Source organism: Pelmatolapia mariae, linkage group LG13 (assembly GCF_036321145.2).
Source record: "Pelmatolapia mariae isolate MD_Pm_ZW linkage group LG13, Pm_UMD_F_2, whole genome shotgun sequence".
Taxonomy (NCBI): domain Eukaryota; kingdom Metazoa; phylum Chordata; class Actinopteri; order Cichliformes; family Cichlidae; genus Pelmatolapia; species Pelmatolapia mariae.
Window position 1 is genome coordinate 18552476 of NC_086238.1, and position 15636 is coordinate 18568111.

The following is a 15636-nucleotide window of genomic DNA, read 5'->3' on the forward strand; positions in this document are numbered from 1 at the left end:
AACTAACTAACTGCTATGCAAAGTGGGCGGGACCTGAAATAAACTTTTATCAATTTCCAGGCAAGCAATTGAAGCAATTATCAATAAGAGCGCTGGATACTGTTAATTGATATATTGCCTTAGAAGGCCTTAGACCAGAGCCTGGAACGTATGCAACGAACCAGCCGTCGACTTCAAAGCAAATCGCTTGCAGCGCGGATGCAGCTTTAGGGAATGATAGGCAGTAGACCAATACATCTAGCACATCGTGTTGAAATGGTCACTTCCAGGCTCCAGTTGCCTAGATGACCTTCTATTTACTACCAGGTCATATCTCAGTCTATGTTCTTCACTCCTCATTAGTAGCTACAGTCACTCGCCTGAATGTTGAGTTTATCCCAGATCCCACTCACTTTGCCCAGCCTGCATTTTTTTCACCTCTATTTGTTTGAAGTCGCTTGAATTGATTCAAATTTTATGGTCTCTTGTTGCCATGTCAGTGCGAATTGCTTCCAGAGTGTACGTGGCTTTATGATGTCTTTTTTTCTCCCTACAATTAAAGCTAATAGCTTTTATTACGTGTAATGTTATTCAACATTTTATAGATGGAATTAAATCTCCTCATCCACCCTTTATGTCATTTTTGTCTTTCTTTTTGTTTGTTTGGTTGTTTGGTTGGGGTTTTTTTTGGGGGGGGGGGGGGGGGGGGTGCCTTTAGCTCCGTCCCTGGTAACAACAGCCATCTCAAACTGCTATAACCTGTTGATAATTAATTTACACTGGGTTTATCCTTGGCCTTTATAACCGGGTAACAATATCTGCCAGCACAATCACACGAAAACGTATTAACTGATAATAACTAATGATTCAGAACAGTGTTAGGTGGGGGCGGGGGAGAAATATGAGCGATAAACGCAGGGACTTTATGAACTAGCAACGCATTACCTGAAAAAATTAGCCACAAAGTTCGGCTCCAGTTTACAGCAGTAGTAGCGAGTGAGTGTCAGGAGTGAGATGATAACAGCTGTGCAGAGTTCAGCTGGCTCAGGACAGCCACGGACACTGAGAGCTGAGCAGAAGTGAACAAACTGCGGAGCTGCTGCAGCCGATGAGGCGGGGCGAGGTCTGTCGACATTACTTTTTTCCTCCGGTCGATGCGTCTCAGACATTCTCGCCAACATGCCTCAAGCATGACAGCAAACTGGTTTAGCTGGGTGACAGGGGAAAAGGCAGTGTAAGAGGAAACTTTCGGCAGGTCACACCTGGACTTGGAAGCTCGGTACAGCTGTGAACAACAACACGGTGAAGAAAGCAACATGACTGCTGTGAAGTTTAACCGACGGAGAGCTTGACGGGTGACCAATGAGGTAGGCTCAGCAGACGGTAACTGTGGGGGGCTGTGTGCCTCTTTGCTGTTAGCCTCTGCGGTGTTTGGGCCAGCTGGATCCAACATGCGGCTACAGACTGACCCAGTTCCGGTTAAGTTTTCTGACTCGGTGGGGGGAAAAGTTTTGTCAGGCTCACTAGCGTAGCGGCAACACACAGCCATTTTATCTTTAACTTATTTACTTAGAGCTCGTTATCCTTTAACGACTGCTCCAGGACTTTGAGCTTTACTCTTTACTCCTGGTGTTTCTTTTCTTGTTTATGTGAGATTTCTGGCTTTACATAAAAGTTCAAATGGAGTCGAGGGTGTTTGGCCAGAGGGAGGGGCCACACCCTAACCATCTATCCTGTGGTTAGATTCCGTCTTCCCTCATTGTGCTTTCACCGGTCCAATGAAACTGTAGCAGATGCTGCAATATCTCTGAGAAGTATCCACTGACGTCTGTTTATTTTTATTTTTTGATTGCAGAGCTGGGTTTGTCACAGTATATTGATAGATAGATATCTCAACTTGGCTACAGCTAGTTGATTTTCAAGAAAGTGAACTCCACCACTGTTGTAATATGGACCCAGACAGTGTAAATATGCCACACAAACACTAGAATAAATGCTTCTGTTACTTTTCATTTGTTAGAGTCTTTATCATCTTGGGTAGGGTTTTTTTTTGTCAAATTGAATAAGATCTAAAGATAACAACATGTACTATCTCGCATGACAACAAGAAGCAGCAAATTACACATCTGTGGGTTGTGTGAGTGTATCTGATTACAGCTGAACCCAAATTTGGTTCAAAAACATTTACAAGTTACGTCTCTTTTTGCCCTTTGTCCTCTCCTAAGACCACAGTATGGCGCGTCGCTCTCAGTGTTCCTCTGCTGGGGATAACCCCCTGGACCCCAACTACCTCCCTCCTCACTACCGGGAAGAGTACCGCTTGGCTATTGACGCTCTGGTCGAGGGGGATTTGGAGGGGTACTATGAGTTCCTCCAAAAGGCGGATGTGGTGGACTTTCTGTCCACACCTGAGATTCAGCACATTCTGGGCTCTGTTCAGGGTCCCCAGCTGATCGGACACCCTGAACAGCTTTTTCTGGAGAGCGGGGGAGATGGATCCTCAGACACTTACTGGCCAATTCACAGCGACCAGGACGTCCCAGATTTGGACCTTGGCTGGCCCCACTTACAACTCTTCAGTGTGCCCACAGAGGTTACCACTCTGGTCAACCCCCCTGAGCCAGACATGCCAAGTATCAAGGAGCAGGCCCGGCGACTCATCAAAAACGCTCAACAGGTTGGCCTGTGGTTTCCTTCACATTAATCACCATTGTTCTTTTTTCGACTGAAGTCGTACTCATGACGGTTTTGTTTTCGCTTTGGTCGCTTTGTTTTCTTTCATTTCCTCAGGTCATTGCCATAGCGATGGATATGTTTACCGATGTTGACATTTTTGCGGATGTCCTTAACGCTGCCATGAGAAACGTTGCTGTCTACATCCTTCTAGACGAGCTGAATGCACATCACTTTGTGAGCATGGTATCCAACTGCAGAGTAAACCTGCAGAGCATTCAGGTGATTAAGTATTCTTTGCAATGCATTTTGTCTTCTTACATGTTTAAATTCCACTCCCATTTATACTTTATGTCTGCCCTTTTACTTCATATACAATATACATGATCTGTGGCTCAAAGTAGTCCTTAACAAATGTGCTGTTTATGTCTGCTTTAACTGATTAAATGGTTGAAATCTATTTTTGTTATGCGTTTTGAAGGCTGTTTTGTCTTCATTTGGAATGAATGGATTTGGCACTACAGGCCACAGAGGAGGGGGTATTTGGAAAGCACTGAGAGATAACCCATGGTTGTTTTACCTATTCATGGGATTTGTTGACAGTATTACAAAATTTAGAATATCACCAGCTTTATCTCCCAGTGGTCTTTTCACAGTAAGCTATATTGTTCAACAAAAGCTAAGCAATTGGTAAAAGATGACTCTCTCAAGTCTCCAGTGGCATGGGAAAAATTCTTAGAGGTGCATTTTATGCTATTGTGTAAAATAAATAAAATGCCAGTATTAATACATCTGAGCCTGATATGTTGAGTAGATGGAGACTGACTCATTTAGTGATGTTTAAAAAAACCACATGACCAGTATAGTACTGCAAAAGTGAACTACGTATGCAATCTTTTTCTCCTTTTCTGTGACGTGATCTCAGAAGAAGCAGTGCTAATGCAATGCTGCCACCTATCTTGGATTTATGCAATTGAAAACATTGCTAGATGTGCTTCATAAATTTGTAGGTTTTCTAAATCTTAAGGTGATTCCTTGTGCCTTGCAGTTTTTACGAGTGAGAACAGTGTCTGGCAGCTCGTATAAGTGCCGCTCAGGCAAATCCTTCAAAGGTCAGATGATGGATCGCTTCTTGTTGACTGACTGCAGGGCTGTGCTGAGTGGAAATTACAGGTGAGGCTGTTTAAAACTACTGCAGAATCCTACTACACCAGGATTGTTTCCTAATAAATGTGTTGTGTTTGCAACAGTTTATTGAACGTTTTAATGATGCTTGTATTAAATTGCGCTTATCTTATGTCATGTCCAGCTTCATGTGGTCTTTTGAGAAACTACACCGCTGCATGGCACACCTGTTCTTCGGACAGCTCGTGACTACCTTTGATGAAGAGTTTCGGATCCTGTATGCTCATTCCCAGCCGCTGATTGTTGAAGATGTGGCTCCTCCAGTGAAAGACATAAATCCATTACAAAAGAGGGAATACGCCAGTGACAGGCTATCACTGTACAGGGAGCCTATGAGAACTCTGCCAGCAGCTGATTCTAGTCAACCAGATGAATGGGCCAGACAGTCCTGTGATGAGCGAATGGATGATGATTGGAGAAGGATGCCCTTTAAGACTAAGGAACCCCTGCGTGGACCTGCAGATTTGTACAATAGGTTTCCTTCCCAGCAACCACACATGGACCCATCATTTGATCAGGGACATGTCAGGATTCCACCGATGGAAAATCGACCCTTTAAACATCCTGGCTTTGCTGAAGGTGTTCAAGGAAGATATCCTTATCCATTCCTGCAACCTCAGGGAATGCCAGAACCTGAGTCCCAGGGGAGGCATTTTTACAGGGGCCAGCAACCTTATCTAGGACCAGCACCAGGACCAGAAGCAGATTACAGCTATGACAAGTTCTGGAGCCAAGGTTATCTTTCAAGAGATCAATACTCTGAATCTGCTTTACCACAAGAGATGCAACCCCCTGATTTTGACCCTGTTTTTAACTACTTGTCATCTACCAAAGACTATGATCAGAGCTCAGAGAAAATGCTGCCTGCAGCAGATTTTAGTTCGTCTCAACCTAGAAGACTGAGTTTAGGCCATCCATATACGTGCCAAACCTCTCCCACACCCTCCAGCCACGCTGATCAGAGGCCGTTTCTTCAGGAGTCTAACAGTGATCGCAAGGATCCCATGGTTAAAAAGGGGCTGCGAAACTGGAGGATTAACTCATACCTTAGTGCATATGATAATTCAGGAGATGAAGGCCTGCCAGTGGAACCACCTCAGGCCCCAGATCCTTTTGAAGAGCCCCGTAACACCATGCAGAAAACAGCACCAGGGGTTGATTTGTCAGTTCCTAAAATCCCAAATGTCAGAGAGTTCAAAGTTCCTGTTATATCCAGGGTGAGTCAGATACCAAATTATGCCAAAACAACAGCCAGAGAACAGCCTAAGGTATTGACCGATGAACCTCCTGCAGTGGCAGAAGAAACCAAAACAACACCATCAACATCAGAGTCACAAACCACAAACGAGGGGGAAAAGAGGACAGAGGAGGCAGAACAAAATGAGCCAAAGACTTCTGTTCTTCTGCGGTCCGATTCTTTCCGAAGGAAACTAAATGCTAGTGGAATGAACAGGTGCTCCAGGTTAAGGTCCTCTCTGATATTCAGCTCTCTGGATCAGCCAGCTCCTCAGGATAGTCAAACTACCCCTCCTGAGCAAAAGGACGGAGACACTGAAGACAGTGACAAAACTGAATCTGAAAAGATAAAACTACCCTTTGTTTCTCAAGTTCTGGGACAAAGGAGAACTGCTGCTAGAGAACCTTACGAATGGACTCGGTACCTAAAGACATCCACAGAAACATCAAAACCAGACAAGGAAAGCACTAAAGGAGATGATAAAAATTCATCAAAGCAAGAAGATTCAAAAGACGTTTCAGAAAAGCATGAGGAAACAGAGTCAGCAAAAGTACCCCATGTAGAGCAGCCTAATCTTTCACCGTCCATGCCTCGATCCAAGCTTTCTGAAGCTGAGCTACCTAAAACCAATCAGCCGGTACAACCACCTAAACCTTTAGCCACCCTTCTACCATACGCAGATATGAATGATCCTGATGTAAGATTAATGTTTTTCAAAGAGTTGGCAGCAAAACGCAAAGCTGAAGCAGCCGCAAAAGCTGCAAAGGGCAAAGGAAAAGATCCGGTGAAACCAGAAACTGAACTAAAAGTCAACAGTGGTGTCAAAAAGGAGGGACCTGAACCAAGAGAACCCTCAGAAGACATGGCTTCCAAAACTGAGGGGGAAAAGAGTGCTACTGCAGACGGTCAGTCAAGTCAGTCAGCTAGTGTGTCTTTAGAAGCCAGTGAAAACATTAACCAGCAGGACAGTCAGATCGAAAATCACTCCAATACCTCCCAGAGCTCTAAAGAACAAAATAAAGTAGCAGAAGATTTAGGCACAACAAAACTGGACAACAGTCAGTCAGCAGATCTTCTTCCTGCTTCCTCAGAGTTACCTCTGAACAAATCACCACAAGAACCCATGCTGTCAGATCCTGCTGATGACAAGAGCAGCCCCAGTCATCCACCCACAAATCCTGCTCCCACTAATGCTTCTTCACTTACACAAAGTACTGATAAAAAGGAAAGCCCAAGCCCGGATTCTACCTCAAAGGAGTCTAAATCAGTCTGTGCCAATTCTGATGATGGACTTTCTGCGCTGGCTTCTCACACTCAAAATCCTGAATTGACTCAGTTATCAACCAGCATCTCCCCTCCTGCAGTAACATCAACAGTTGACGCCTCTGACCCATCAATGCAGAGATCCTCCTCTGAGAATAATCTGCTAGATTCTGGTTCACAGAAAAGTCCAGTTTCTTTATCGTCCAGTACACCTTCTCTTTCCACCACTGAAGAGAACAGACTTTCAGAAGATTCCAGCTCACACCCTGCTTCTGGCATATTAGCTTCAAATGATGATAAAACAGAGGCACATGACTCTATGAGCTCCTCGCCAAAAGGATTAGCAGAAGATTCTAAGTCTAAAGATATGAGTAACCAAACTCCTCTAGATTCCTCTTCCAAGTTGCCGTCATCCCAGACTCCTTCAGCAACTGACTCTGTACATATGGAATCTGGTGTTTCTCCTGAGGTGTTTGTTAGTGGTGCTGAGCCAAGCTCATCCTCGTTACAGTCCACCACAAGCGTTTCTGGTGCTGCAACTTCCACAGAAAGGGCAGAAAAAGATATTTCTGAATCAGAGAAAGCCAATTGTAAAAGAGAAAAAGATCATTCTGAAGCAGAGAAGAGCTTGACTGAATCAGAAACACAGGTTTCTGAACCAGAAAAAGATGCCTCTGAAACAGAAATAGGCATGCCTGAATCAGACAAACGTGTATCTGAATTAGAGAAAGTCGTGTTTGAAACAGCTATTTCTGAAACAGAAAAGGCCATTTCTGCGACATCAGACCCAGAAAAGGGTACTTTGGAATCAGAGAAAAGTGTTTCTGAATCAGAAAAAGACCTTTTTGAAACATCAAAATCAGAAAACGATATCTCTGAATCAGAAAAGAACCTTTCTCAAGGAGAAAAGTGTGTTTCTGAACCAGAAAAATCTGAGGGAGCTCTATCTGAAACAGAAAATGCAATTTCTGAAAAACAAGAATCAGTAAAAGATATTTTTGACTCTGAAAAGAGCATTTCTGAACCAGAAAAAGATATCTCTAAATCGGAAATAGGCACGTCTGAATCAGAGACAGCTGTTCTTGAAACAGAAAAGGCCGTTTCTGAGACATCAGACCCAGAAAGGGATACTTTAGATTCAGAGAAAGGTGTTTCTGAATCACAAAAATCAATTTCTGAAACATCAAAATCAGAAAACGATATTTGTGAACCAGAAACATGCCTTTCTCAAGTAGAAAGACGTGTTTCTGGGTCAGAAAACATTGTTTCTGAACCAGAAAAGTCAGAGAGAGTTGTTTCTGAATCAGAGATAGGTGTATCTGAAACAGAAAAGGCCATTTCTGAAAAACCCGAATCAGAAAAGGATATTTCTGAATCTGCAAAGACTGTTTCTGAATCAGAGGAAGGTGTTACTGAGACAGAAAAAGAAGTTTCTCAATCAGAAATCGGTGTTTCTGAATCAGAAAAAGCCATTTCTGAAACATTAAAAACAGAAAACGATATTTCTGAATCAGAAAACATAGTTTCTGAACGAGAAAAGTCAGAGGGAGCTGTTTCTGAATCAGAGATAGGTGTATCTGAAACAGAAAAGGCCATTTCTGAAAAAACAGAATCAGAAAAGGATATTTCTGAGTCTGCAAAGACTGTTTCTGAATCAGAGGAAGGTGTTACTGAGACAGAAAAAGAAGTTTCTGAATCAGAAATTTGCTCAGTTCAAAAGGCTGTTGCAGAGGATTCTGTGGTTCCTAAATCTTCACAACATGTCAAAGGTGATATCATACCTAGTAGCCCTTCTCCACCTGAGCCAGGTTTACCTGAGATAAAAGAGCCCACTATTACTGTACCCACACCCACGGACACTCCAGCCGAGCATTTGCCATCAGAAGCAAGCTCCACTGTCATTACAGACTCTACTCTTAATGCTTCGCAGTCAGAAACAACTGCATCTCCTCAAGACGCACAGATACAAGCAACCCCTCCCTCTGACCTCAACTTTACAGGAGCTGAGGCACCAACCCCTGCTGAAACAGGATCACGTTCCTCTCCTTTATCTGAGTCAGTTGAATTAGTTTTGCCCCCTGAAGCTAAAAAAGCAGAAACCAACATGTCTGCATTGCACACTCTCGCTGATACAAATTCCCTTTCCAACCAGACTCCATCAGAATCGGATAAAGCCCCCAAAACTCCCTCTAGCACAAATGAGCCTACCTCAGAGCCACCTGTGCCTGCTGAAAATAGTAAAACAGAGCCTGAGCAACTGGACACAGGCAGGAGAAACTCAGATCATATCCAGGGTACAAAGGAAAGCAGTGCCAAAGAGTCTGTTGGCAGTGAGAAAACCAATGACCAAATACAGCAAAGTAACTTTTCTGAATCAGCAGAGATCACATCCAAGCAGCCCAAATCGAGCCAGTCTCGCTACCACTCATCCACAGCCAACGTGCTCTCGAGCAGCAACCTCAGAGACGATACCAAGCTGCTCCTGGAGCAGATTTCCGCTAATAGCCAAAGCAGGAATGAGGCTACCAAAGAGTCTCCCGTTACCGATGACGAGAAAGAAGACAAAGCTGACAAAAATGCTAAAAGGGAGAAAGAACGAGGACTCGATAAACTAAACAAAGGGCAAAAATCACCTCAGGAGCGAGAAAAGCTGCTGGAGAGGATCCAGAATATGAGAAAGGAGAGGAAGGTTTACAGTCGATTTGAGGTATGAATGTCTTACCAATATTGTTTGCTATTAGAAGTATTAATATATATTTAATTGCCCTTGTGGTGAATCTATTTTTTTTGTCTCTACTATCACAGATGACAACTTAAATGGGATCCAATGAAAGATGAGATATTAAAAGGTGGATACAGGATGTGTAGAAGGAAGTGAAATGAAATAAATAAAAAGCTGGCAAAGATATTTATTGGAAATGGGATTTCTCTTCTGGGTTGTATGGAGAACAAGGCTTATCATGCACAGAAGAGTCAGGGAACGTGTACTGAAGCGTGAATTTAGACAATATGCAAGTTATTGCAAAGCCGTTGTCCCAATTACGTGTGACGTGTTCAACAACGAGCTTCTTACTGTGGCTGAATCATCAAGTTGCTCCCAGTATGAACTGAGAGCATGTGTGCAGGATCGAACATGTTTTTACTGACTGCAGGGTAACGTGCAATGTGTCAAACCAAGTTTCTGTGAAGAGGCCTTATTGCCGTATTTTTTACAACACTGACAGCAGGGTCAGCTAGTTTTATGACGAGATGTTAGAGAACTGATAATCTACAGTGGTCAGATTTTGTAAAGCTGTAATATACTATAGTTTGTATTATAATGGTTCACCTTCATCTTAAAAAGATGACAATTACATATATTTGGAAGTAAGTGGATCTGTGGATCATGCTGGCGTAAATAAACTGTAGCGTTTTTCATCCTTAAACATGCAACCGAAAGCAAGGAAATGCACACGATGGACTCAGACCTCGACGTGTAACACTGTGTCATTTTTGTTTTCAACTGTTGAAAGCAGATTAAGGTTAATGATGAATATTCAACGGTGCATCAGGTTTACTTCAAGGTCTTGTTTATATACACCATTCAACGCTTTTTCATTTACACATTTTGGGGAACAAACCCCAAAATCCAGCATATGAAGCTTTTTTAAGTGTTTACTTTGCCCGTGGAAAGCCAAAACTATCTGACAGTATGGGGTTGTATTTTATAATCTGCTGAAACCAACCTTTTATTTGTCTTTTAAACTTTTCTGTACCCTGCAGTTTTTAAATCAGTACTTGTTCTACGTGTCTGTTGAAACTGATCTTGAAGCTGTGAAGAGTTTACATATGTATGTATGAGTATGTAGAGCTGAGCAGTGAAAGTGAGTTCTCACAGATTTACAGTATCATACCTGTCTTCATCACCTTTTGCTGTTTGTAAATAAAACTTCTTAAATATATCGAGGCTTGTTTGTTTTTGTTGTTGTTTTTCTCCCATGTCTGAGGTGCAATTCATTAAATTCATGTTTGATATAACACAGAAAGAAACTCAGGTACTGCTTTAAAAGTAAATTATAGGTACTATGACACTATTTCCACAAAATTACACATGCCATCTAAAATAAAAATAAAACCAGAATTAAATAAATTATTTAAATCCTTAATTGCAAGAGGTTTTTAAATATTTACCTATATAATTTGTTATATAAATGTTTCATATGTAACATGTTCGTACATAACTTGAAAACTTAATTTGAATTAAAATATTCAAAAAGAACCCATACATTATATTTTATATAACAGATTTCTCTTCTGAACCTACACAGATTTAGTAGCTTTAACACAGTGATTGCGACATACTGCATATTGGCTTTGGCTCACTACACAGATCACAGCCTTTACACTAGCACCATCTTCAGGCCATTTATGACATCTATGAAAACTTTAAGGATCACAGGAAAATGTAATGGGAGAACAAGTTTAGGAGAAACCTTTATTTTATTTTTAATATTGTCTGTTTCTTCTAACACGTTTATTCTCTAATGTGAGACTTTTGCTCTTTGAAATTTTCTTTCTTATGAATTTATCGGGTTATTTTGTCGTCACACATTTACTATTATTTTAATAAGCTCGCGAGAGATGTGTCGAGCTCCTGAATTTAGATTTCCAGCAATAATAAAGAAGTAACTTCTCTGTGATCCAGTCTTTGTCAGAAGAGATTTACCTGTCTGAACTTTGCAAGTTTTAGGCAGGTGTGAAAAAATGCTGTAAACAAAGAATGCTTTCAGAAATATAAATGATTGTTTATTGGCCCTAAATGTTTTCTGCAGTAGGACAATGACCCCAAACATACAGCCAGTCATTAAAAACTATTTTCAGCGTAAAGAAGAACAAGAAGTACTGGAAGTGATGGCATGGCTCCCACAGAGCTCTGATCTCAACATCATCAAGTGTGTCTGGTATTACATGAAGAGACAGAAGGATGTGAGGAAGCCTGCATCCACAGAAGAACTGTGATTAGTTCTCCAAGATGTTTGGAACACCCTACCTTCCTTCAAAATCTGTGTGCAAGTGTACCTAGAAGAATGGATGCTGCTCTGAGGCAAAGGGTGGTCACACCAAATATTGACTTGATTTAGATTTCTTTTTTGTTCGTTCACTTCATTTTGTTGATTGGTGGAAAATAAATGACTAACACTTCCATTTTTGAAAGCATTCTTTGTTTACAGCATTTTTTCTCACCTGCCTAAAGCTTTTGCACAGTACTGTATCTGAACTCACGTAAGGTTACGTGAGTTCGTTGGGATTTCTCTTGCAAAACACTATATAACAGATTACACTCTCACTGTGCATAAATTTGCCTCCCAGCCACAAGCGGTTATGAAAGAAGTCCTCGTATGTTTCGTAAAAAACTGAACAGTGGTTCTCTTGTGTTTCTTTGTCTCTGCTGCCTGCAAATGTCTTGATAAGCCGGTGCCGAATTACACTAATCTTTAAAGAACCTTCACTGCTTCAAGTGCCTCACATCTGAAGGGAAAACTTTGAAGTTTAGTCTTTTTGTTTTGTTTTGTTGTTGTTTTTTTGCTTGCATTTTAATTTATTTTCACTATTTATTACAGAAGAGTATACGTTTACACTGAGAATGACTGTTAGGAGAGTGTATCACATTACAGCATTCAGCTGGTATGCGTTTATTGTTAAGAATCTCAACGATAAGGATGGAGAGGATTTGCCACCAGGAATCTTTGTTTATGGAGGACCTTGGAAGTACCTCACTTTTTTGAATTTGGTGAGTACCTTGATCGTTTATGGGTAATTGTTGTGAAGGATTAATGACCCTGCGATCCCAACAAGGACAGTGGGAAAAACCACAATGTTGCTTGTAATGTTTCAGTTATTGCAAATGACGTTCTTTGGACTGGCGGCAGTGAATGATTTACAACCTGGGAAAAAGGCTGAGAGTACTCTGAGCAAGTTTAAAGACCTTCTCTTCTCTGTCTTTGCCTTTCCAGTGGGCACGGTGAGAACCCCACATTTGCAAATCCTACATTCTTTCAAGTGCAAAAAAAACCCCAAAGCAAAACACTGTGCTTCACATTAACTCTGCCTTTGCTGCCTTTTCTTTAGTTCGTTGTTCTACTTTTCTGGGCAATCTTTGCATATGATAGAGAATTAGTCTACCCAGCTACCATCGACGCCTTCTTCCCTCCATGGATGAACCATGCTATGGTCTGTGGACTTATGTTCTTAGGCATAATAAATAATTACTCAGCATCATTTGTATTTTTAAAACATTTTTAAGCAATTCCTGGTTGGCCTGTCGGGACTTCTCATGTTGCTGTTGGCTTTTTCTTTAGCACACATTTGTCCTTCCCATTTTACTTGGAGAGGTGCTGGTGCAGCCTCATGTCTACCCACAGGCTAAGCATGCACTGACGGCATTAGGAATCGTGGGCTTGGCTTACTTATCTTGGTAAGTGCTGACTCAGCATTAACAGCATAATCAAGCACTTAAAAAATAAAGCATTTCTTCAGTTTTTATCTTTCATTTGACACTGATTGAAGTTCATCTTCATGTGGCTGAAAGCACAACACTGTCTAAATGCATCTATTTTTGCTGCTCCAGTGTGCATACAGCTTGCGGGTAAAAGCCTCTTTTCAACCTCCACAGCTCGGGCTCACATGTTGTAATGCAGCCAATAACTCCTCAGTACAGAACAAACCATAAGCATGCTGTTCATTGCATATGAGATGTTTATTTTTGCTGCTGTTTTGCTGTTACAATGACTGTGTGAACACACTGGGTGAATGTTTGCATGAGCCAAACCTTTTTTTCCCCTTCTTTTTTTCTTTTATATTCTGAACATGTTCTGCAGGATTATATGGGTGTACATGTCAGTCGGGATTTGGGTGTATCCTCTTCTTGGGCGCTTCAGTGCTGCTGGTCTGGTGGGCTTCTTCTTTTTTAACATGTCTGTGGTGATCTTGCTCTACCTGCTCGGGAACGAGGTCAACAGACGGGTCTGGGGTAAGAGGCGTTACGTTTGCCATATCATACCAAAAAAGAAAGGTTTAAAAAATAACAACAACAACACCAGAATCTAATCTGTCTCTTTGCTTAACTCTCTCTTTTGTCTCCTCTCTCCAGAAAAGGACATGAACAAAAAGACAAGAGAAACAAATTAATTGAACCTTTCTCCCACACTGAAATGGTCACATGGTTCTCTTTGAAGTGAGGCTATGCAAACAATCCATTCTTTCTCTTACTAAAAACAGTTTAAACCACAGGACAAAACACACCCTTGCCTAATGCGTTACACATTGTTCTGATTTGATGACTGGGTAATGATTGCGATAAAGACTGCATTCTTCTCCGCTTGTGCTCCTTGTAACACCAATTTAGCATTTTAGCTAAATGTTAAATAGCAGCATTGAGACAGATTACTTGCAACAAGCAGCACAGCCGTGGGTTACAAAGGTAACAATAAAGCAATTAGGATCCATGTTTAGCATAACGCAGTTGTGTGCACCTCTGAGATATTCAGTGCAACATTTAAACTGAACATACTGCATGTTTTATCCTGTGATCATGAAAATCTGCAGGGTGATGTGAGAATAACTTGTAATCCAAATAAGCATTGATTTGATGACATCACAAATCCTTCAAGATCTCCATGAAAGTCTGTTTTTGTATCCATCCATCGCTCCAGATGAGCTCCTTGTTTCTTTTTCTTCCTTTTTTCCAAAGGAGATCAGGGACCACGCAAGTCCCTGTAGCCTTTTAGGTGATGGAGGTAGTTTGGATCCGCATCCACCAATCCAACCGAAAGGATCTTTGCCAACAAATGCAAGTCATCTTCGCTCAGATCATTCTGTTGAAGAAATTGAAGTCAGATATTTTATCCAAACTATTCTCAGTAAGCTCAGCATTTAACTTTTGATTGCCGCTTACCAACTTGTTGTTTGCAGAGGATTCTGGGAGCTGGGACTTTTGTGACTTGTTTCCCTGAAAATGATAAGAATCATTACACAGAGTTACTCTTTGCTTCCTTGTTACACCTCTGGGCACTCTCTATAAATTTTTCTGTTTGCTTCAAACTCCTTATTATTGATGTATGTCTTGTTTTGATCTGAGCTACATTTAAAAAAGAAAGAAAGAAAAATAAATAGCTGCTTACCTCTTTGAGTCCCGTTGAAAACCAATATATGACGAAGAGAAGACCAGCAACGATCTTAAGGCAAAACGAACAGCAGTCAGTATCACACAGGTTACAGTCACCACTAGAAAACGAAATCTTTGAAAAGTGAGCTTACTTACAGCTAAAAGACTTAAAATAATATATAAAGAGGTCTGCACTTACTCCGATCAAGTACAACATGTTTGCTTCTGTTGTGTCTGCCTTGTTTGTGCTCTGATTCGTAACCTAAGGAGAAATAAAGAGGTTCCTTCTTCTCCGAGACATCGGACCACAATGCGTAAGACAGGAGAGGAAAACTCCCCTAGAAGAACCAGCCGTACAGGATAGACTGCATATTCGCCAAACAGGTTATCTTATGCCTGAATGAAGTCAGTCGCGAGACAAATGTGCGGTTACGCAAACAACTGCGTAAAATAGGCTGATTTGTGTGTAATAAGAGCTATCATTAGCTGTAAGTCTTAACGCAGGTTAAGATGATCTCACCACAGTGACACCTAAAAACAACAGATGTCAAAGAGTGACAACCTGCCTGTCGTCCGCTCTGTCATATATTTACGCATGGGAAACTCTTGGAAAAGTTTAACTAAACTGCCTCCTCCACCTTCAACGGCAATGCACTGAAATAATATCTATGTTTATCATACTTTCAAAGTATGCAAAAACCTGTTTTTGACTCAGCCTGTCCCCTGTTTCGTGCAATCAGTAGTCGATTTTAAAATGCACCTCAGATAGCATTGTTTGTTTTCACTACAAGCTCAGTTTCATTTTAAAGAGATTTGAATGAGAGATGCATACATATGGCTTCTTCTTTGTATGATACAACCTGTATTTGTGGATGAAATGGTGAACTGCGTTCACGGAGAGTATTTTCTGGAAGTGTTCCTCCCTCCATGCACTGATTTCCATGACACAATAATGCCTGTTTTTAATGCCTGTGTTGCCTGAGGGCCCAAAGCCCTGAGGCTGTCCAGTATTGTCCCATGAACACAAAGATTTCTCCACATTCTCTGATTCTTTTGATGATACTATATGATGTAAAATCGTTCCAGCATTTTGTTGTCCCAACCCCAGCTTTTTTGAGACATGTTTTTGCCATCAAATTCAAAATGAGATATTTTT

At 41.3% G+C, this 15636-nt stretch overlaps 2 protein-coding genes across 3 annotated transcripts; both read left to right on the forward strand.

The window, feature by feature from the left end:
• The first annotated feature begins 1031 nt into the window (after nucleotides 1-1031).
• fam83ha (family with sequence similarity 83 member Ha) lies at nucleotides 1032-10258 on the forward strand. Of its 2 annotated transcripts, XM_063491757.1 has the most exons (6): nucleotides 1032-1346; nucleotides 2205-2656; nucleotides 2770-2934; nucleotides 3701-3825; nucleotides 3962-9044; nucleotides 9143-10258. In XM_063491757.1, the coding sequence occupies exons 2-6, from the start codon at nucleotides 2213-2215 to the stop codon at nucleotides 9152-9154; spliced, it is 5829 nt and encodes a 1942-aa protein (XP_063347827.1). In that variant the 5' UTR covers nucleotides 1032-1346; nucleotides 2205-2212; the 3' UTR covers nucleotides 9155-10258. The 2 variants fall into 2 exon arrangements, with proteins under 2 accessions (XP_063347827.1, XP_065327946.1); XM_065471874.1 differs by lacking the exon at nucleotides 9143-10258 and having other exon boundaries at nucleotides 3962-9050.
• Nucleotides 10259-11768: 1510 nt separating this feature from the next.
• Nucleotides 11769-15623, forward strand: LOC134640007 (androgen-dependent TFPI-regulating protein). The gene is made up of 6 exons (XM_063491562.1): nucleotides 11769-12107; nucleotides 12213-12338; nucleotides 12446-12547; nucleotides 12676-12791; nucleotides 13195-13346; nucleotides 13467-15623. The coding sequence occupies exons 1-6, from the start codon at nucleotides 11961-11963 to the stop codon at nucleotides 13502-13504; spliced, it is 681 nt and encodes a 226-aa protein (XP_063347632.1). The 5' UTR covers nucleotides 11769-11960; the 3' UTR covers nucleotides 13505-15623.
• Nucleotides 15624-15636: the final 13 nt, after the last annotated feature.

Coding starts and splice junctions, on each gene's coding strand:
- fam83ha (XM_063491757.1), top strand. CDS start 2,213: ATGGCGCGTCGCTCTCAGTGTTCCTCTGCTGGGGATAACCCCCTGGAC. Junction 2,657..2,769: donor TCATCAAAAACGCTCAACAG/GTTGGCCTGTGG, acceptor TCATTTCCTCAG/GTCATTGCCATAGCGATGGA. Junction 3,826..3,961: donor GTGCTGAGTGGAAATTACAG/GTGAGGCTGTTT, acceptor TGTCATGTCCAG/CTTCATGTGGTCTTTTGAGA.
- LOC134640007 (XM_063491562.1), top strand. CDS start 11,961: ATGACTGTTAGGAGAGTGTATCACATTACAGCATTCAGCTGGTATGCG. Junction 12,108..12,212: donor ACCTCACTTTTTTGAATTTG/GTGAGTACCTTG, acceptor GTAATGTTTCAG/TTATTGCAAATGACGTTCTT. Junction 12,792..13,194: donor GGCTTGGCTTACTTATCTTG/GTAAGTGCTGAC, acceptor CATGTTCTGCAG/GATTATATGGGTGTACATGT.